The 5,840-nt window shown below is 44.0% G+C and overlaps 1 protein-coding gene across 1 annotated transcript in view; it reads left to right on the top strand.

The window, feature by feature from the left end:
• The first annotated feature begins 80 nt into the window (after nt 1-80).
• The window catches only part of tsc1a (TSC complex subunit 1a), a 19,711-nt gene continuing 13,951 nt past the window's right edge, over nt 81-5,840 (top strand). Inside the window, exons 1-6 of the mRNA XM_078285404.1 lie at nt 81-181; nt 749-901; nt 1,369-1,513; nt 2,286-2,440; nt 4,770-4,843; nt 5,800-5,840. The exon at nt 5,800-5,840 is cut by the window's right edge and continues 204 nt beyond it. Of these exons, the coding sequence (XP_078141530.1) occupies nt 1,429-1,513; nt 2,286-2,440; nt 4,770-4,843; nt 5,800-5,840 (355 nt within the window). The 5' untranslated portion in view covers nt 81-181; nt 749-901; nt 1,369-1,428. The remainder of the gene's footprint in view (nt 182-748; nt 902-1,368; nt 1,514-2,285; nt 2,441-4,769; nt 4,844-5,799) is intronic.

The following is a 5,840-nucleotide window of genomic DNA, read 5'->3' as shown; positions in this document are numbered from 1 at the left end:
TCCCCTCTCCTCTCTCTCCTCTCCTCTCCTCTCCTCTCCTCCTCTCCTCTCAGTTTAACATGTAGTTTCTCCTCCAGACAGAGGAGGTGCTGTCTTGTCCAGTCTGGTTGAACATTACCTGGACTCCTCCTCCTCTCAGGCGGCGCTCCTCCTCTCCTCTGTCAGAGAGCCGCATCACAAGGTGTGTGTGTGTGTGTGTGTGTGTGTGTGTGTGTGTGTAACCAGTAAGCAGCAGTGTAATGCATTACTGTTTGAATATCAGTAATAATATCACAGTTACTGATGAATAAACTCAGCTGTTGTTTTGTCTGTCAGACTGAAGCTGAATTCTCTAACTAACATTTTCTCCTCCATCTGATTCATTTTCTTCACAACTCACTGAGCTGCTGACAGGAGGAATGAAGAAAAGTTTCTTCCTCTGCTGGAAGTTTTCTCTGCTTTGATCTCCTCAGTTAAAGACGACAGGAACATCCACGCTGTTTGCTTTCCTGAAGCTCATCTGAAATGATTTTAGAAGAAGGGACAAACTAGCTGCTGCTGCAGGGAGGAAGGAGTAAAGGAATATTAGTTTTAAAATGAGTAATAGATTACTTTTTTGAGCCCAGCACTGAATCTGAATCTTTGATCTTTGTTTATGTCGATTCTCTCCTCTGTGTACTGCCTAGTGAAGCAGAAATTGACTCATAATCTGTTTTATAGAAATCTAGAAACATGATTTTAACACACCCCCCCCCCCCCCCTTTTCCAGCCGCTCCTGGAGAAGCTGAACGAGGCTCTGGGTCGGCCCGGCAGCCGGCTGGCCTGCCTCACCCTGCTGGGCCACCTGGTCAGGACTCAGCCCCCCTGGGTGCACCAGATCAGCCGCTTCCCCCTGCTGCCCTCCCTGCTCAAATGCCTTAAGGTACGGCTCCAGATTATAATATCTGTCTATATGATATCACCTGGTCGACTGTTTTAAAGTACTGGTCTTGAATTTAAGTGTAATATTACCTGCTCAAATGCCTTAAAGCTCCAATCTGCAACTGTTTCCCTTTAGAAAGGAAGTGTACTGGTAGCCCCGCCCTCCTCCCCCTCCCACCACCTGTCAGTCATCTTGATGATGTCATCAGGTCAGCCAATCTGACGCTGATGTCTGATGCGAGACAAACAGCGGATTTAGACCTGAACGCACAGATTGATAGTCAAGAATAGATCCTGTTTAGTTAGTGGGATTTTAATTTTAAAAAGTTGTATATTGCAGCTTTACTGCAGCTGTCTACAACACTTGAGCCCTTGAGCAAGGCACTTACCTTCCTGCCTCCCCAGTGGAGCGGCAGCATCACACTGTGGTCTAATACTGTCGGTTCTGCTGTTGTTTTGTTCTTTCAGACGGACAGCGATGTGGTCGTTCTGGTCACCGGGGTTCTGGTTCTCATCACCCTGCTGCCCATGATCCCTCAGGCCGGGAAGCAGCACATCTACGACTTCTTCGACGTGTTCGGACGCCTGGCGTCTTGGAGCCTGAAAAACCCTGGTAACACACACACACACACACACACACACACACACATACACACAACAGGGCTCCTGCAGGGTTTGAGTTAAAGACCAACCCCACCTGGACTGGAAAACCTTAACATCACATCGAGACGTCATTTCGATGGCGTCTCTAATCTAGGTTGGTTCTATTATATGCAGGTACTGTTATGAAGTATCCACTAAAAAGGAAGGAAAAAGAATCAGATTTTGATATAAAAATACCAAAAAATAAGTTTTTGGCATTTATTGTCAAATTGGTGTACATTATGTCGTGGAAAATTAGTTAAAAGGGAACGTCGGTGAGAGTCTGAAGCTCGATCAGTAAATCAGTTTTCTTTGTGGCTCAGCTCGCTCCTCTCCTCGGTCTGAGCTGAGAGACCTGAACTCAGGAAACCTTTTTCCATAAGAGAACCATGAGCTCAGACTGGATGCTCCTCCAGTTCCCATCAGCGATCACAGTGTGGTGAAGAAGGACGAATTCATCCTCAAACAGCAGAGATCCTTCCTAATGTCACTGAACTGGACTCTCTCCAGACCGGCAGCATCTTGTTAGAGTCTGATGCCTTCAACCAGTTCACATTTTATTTCTTGAGATATTTCAAAACTTTGCTTAAAATTGTTTCGATAGTTGGATGGAATCAGCCAGAGATCTTCAGACAATATTACTAGTGAGGCTGCAGCATTGTGGCTAAACTGATAATCCAGATTATGTTGTATATATTGTGATCATGATTATTAGTCGAGATTTCTTTCCTTGGTGGTTTGAGGTCACGTCCATGGAGTCTACCTGGTCCACCTCCACGCCAGCGTCTACTCTCTGTTCCACCGCCTGTATGGGATGTTCCCCTGTAACTTCATCTCCTACCTCCGCCTCCACTACAGCATGAAGGAGAACCTGGACACCTTCCAGGAGGTGGTGAAGGTCAGTAGAACACAGTAGAGTAGAAGTTCATCTCCTGCCTGCACCTCAGCTACAGCATGAAGGAGAACCTTGATACTTTCTCGGATAAGATATGGTGGCTAAAGTCAGTAGAATTCAGTAGAACATAAGAGGTGGTTATGGTCAGTAAAATACACAAGAGAACAGTTGAGTAGAGTAGAATAGATTAGATTAGAGTAGAATTTCATCCCCTACCTGCGCCATCACTACAGCCTGTGAGGGAACCTGGATACCTTCTAGGAGAAGGTAAAGGTCAGCAGAGTCCTGTTGAAGATAAGATGTGGTAAAGGTCAGTAGAATACAGTAGACAAAATAGAGTAGAATTTTCTTCCTCTCCAATCTGTGCCTCCACTACAATGAGAACCTGGACACCTTAAATTTTGCCTTGTATCAACGTCATCACCTATGGAAGAAACGTCATCACTGCAAGTAGAAACGTCATCGCTTTAGGTAGAAACGTCATCGCTATAGGTAGAAACGTCATCATCACGGGTAGAAACATCATCACTGTAGGTAGAAACGTCATCACTGTAGGTAGAAACGTCATCACTGTAGGTAGAAACGTCATCACTAGGTAGAAACGTCATCACTGTAGGTAGAAACGTCATCATCACGGGTAGAAACATCATCACTGTAGGTAGAAACGTCATCACTGTAGGTAGAAACGTCATCACTAGGTAGAAACGTCATCACTGTAGGTAGAAACGTCATCACTAGGTAGAAACGTCATCACTGTAGGTAGAAACGTCATCACTAGGTAGAAACGTCATCACTGTAGGTAGAAACGTCATCACTGTAGGTAGAAACGTCATCACTAGGTAGAAACGTCATCACTGTAGGTAGAAACGTCATCACTAGGTAGAAACGTCATCACTGTAGGTAGAAACGTCATCACTAGGTAGAAACGTCATCACTGTAGGTAGAAACATCATCACTAGGTAGAAACGTCATCATCACGGGTAGAAACGTCATCACTGTAGGTAGAAACATCATCACTAGGTAGAAACATCATCACTAGGTAGAAACGTCATCATCACGGGTAGAAACGTCATCACTGTAGGTAGAAACATCATCATCACGGGTAGAAACGTCATCACTGTAGGTAGAAACATCATCACTAGGTAGAAACGTCATCATCACGGGTAGAAACGTCATCACTGTAGGTAGAAACATCATCATCACGGGTAGAAACGTCATCACTGTAGGTAGAAACATCATCACTAGGTAGAAACGTCATCACTGTAGGTAGAAACGTCATCACTGTAGGTAGAAACATCATCATCACGGGTAGAAACGTCATCACTGTAGGTAGAAACATCATCACTAGGTAGAAACGTTATCATCACGGGTAGAAACGTCATCACTGTAGGTAGAAACGTCATCACTGTAGGTAGAAACGTCATCATCACGGGTAGAAACGTCATCACTGCAGGTAGAAACGTCATCACTGTAGGTAGAAACATCATCACTAGGTAGAAACGTCATCACTGCAGGTAGAAACGTCATCACTGTAGGTAGAAACGTCATCATCACGGGTAGAAACGTCATCACTGTAGGTAGAAACATCATCACTAGGTAGAAACGTCATCACTGTAGGTAGAAACGTCATCACTGCAGGTAGAAACATCATCACTGTAGGTAGAAACATCATCACTAGGTAGAAACGTCATCACTGTAGGTAGAAACGTCATCATCACGGGTAGAAACGTCATCGCTGTAGGTAGAAACATCATCACTAGGTAGAAACGTCATCACTGTAGGTAGAAACGTCATCATCACGGGTAGAAACGTCATCACTGTAGGTAGAAACATCATCACTAGGTAGAAACGTCATCACTAGGTAGAAACGTCATCACTGCAGGTAGAAACATCATCACTGTAGGTAGAAACATCATCACTAGGTAGAAACGTCATCACTGTAGGTAGAAACGTCATCACTGCAGGTAGAAACGTCATCACTGTAGGTAGAAACGTCATCACTGCAGGTAGAAACGTCATCACTGTAGGTAGAAACGTCATCACTGTAGGTAGAAACGTCATCACTGCAGGTAGAAACATCATCACTATAGGTAGAAATGTCATCATCATGGGTAGAAACGTCATCACTGTAGGTAGAAACATCATCACTATAGGTAGAAATGTCATCATCATGGGTAGAAACATCATCACTGCAGGTAGAAACGTCATCACTGTCATCACTGTCTCTCGCTCTCTGTCTCTCTCTCTGTCTCTCTCTCTCTCTCTGTCTCTCTCTCTCTCTGTCTCTCTCTCTGTCTCTCTCTCTCTCTCTCTCTCTCTCTCTCTCTCTCAGCCCATGTTGGAGCATGTGAGGGTTCACCCTGAGCTCGTCACTGGGACTCAGGACTATGAACTAGACCCATCCAGGTTAGTACGTCATCGTTATAATCTTATAAAACCAGAGACAATATAATAACTGGAGGCTCCACCCACAACACAGCCTAACTTCTTTTACAGTTCCCCATGTTTGTTGTTTACAACAGTACTGGTGTATGTAGTATATCATCATTTCCTGCTGTTTTTATTGGTTAGAAATGAATCGTAACCACTTTGTTACACACTCCACTCCACACCTTTACACTGCAAAGTTACTGACACTGCCAACACATCTTTGGACCCTAGACTTTTAAAACAGGGGCCCTTGATCAACAAAATGGAAATTTAGTCTGGGACAGTGAAACTGTAACCAAAGACAGACAAAATCATTCTGTCCGGAGTTTAGCATGGAGAGGCATTGGAAACCTGTTGAATATCTGTTAAGTCTCTCCTGTCTGAGTGTTTGCTCTGTGATCACCCTGGTCCATGTGTCTCTATCCTGACGACTGCAACTACAAAGTTTTGAACAGACAAATTATGTGTTTTTCCCTCTCTGGTATTGCGTTTGATAACGTTACATCATCTTAAGGAGTTAACATAGCTAGCTAGCAAGCGCTAATTAGGTAGCATTAATGGAAAATATAAAGATGTAGATATAAACCTCAGTAAAACGATGGATCAACCGTTAAGCTAATCAACCGTTCTCCGTCTTCATTTCTGAAACGTTTCTTCCTGTCGTCTTTCAAATAAAAGTAATAATAAAAGAGAATTGAAGTTTTAAATGGCTGGAATTAACTTCTCTGAACTGTTGTTCATGAAACTAAACTATGCTTGTTGAGCGTCCAATCATCCGCTGAGTTTCCAGGTCGCTAATGGACTGAAGCTGACTTGGTGATCACACTGACTGTCTCACTAACTCTGTCTCTCTCTCTGCCTGCCTGTCTGTCTCTCTGCCTGTCTGTCGGTCTCTCTGCCTGTCTGTCTCTCTGCCTGTCTCTCTCTCTCAGGTGGAAGCGTTATGAGGTCCATGACATTGTGATTGAATGTG

This window comes from Centroberyx gerrardi, chromosome 8 (genome assembly GCF_048128805.1).
Source record: "Centroberyx gerrardi isolate f3 chromosome 8, fCenGer3.hap1.cur.20231027, whole genome shotgun sequence".
Lineage (NCBI taxonomy): Eukaryota > Metazoa > Chordata > Actinopteri > Beryciformes > Berycidae > Centroberyx > Centroberyx gerrardi.
The sequence above is the reverse complement of the archived record's forward strand: the minus strand, read 5'-3'. Positions and strand labels throughout refer to the sequence as shown.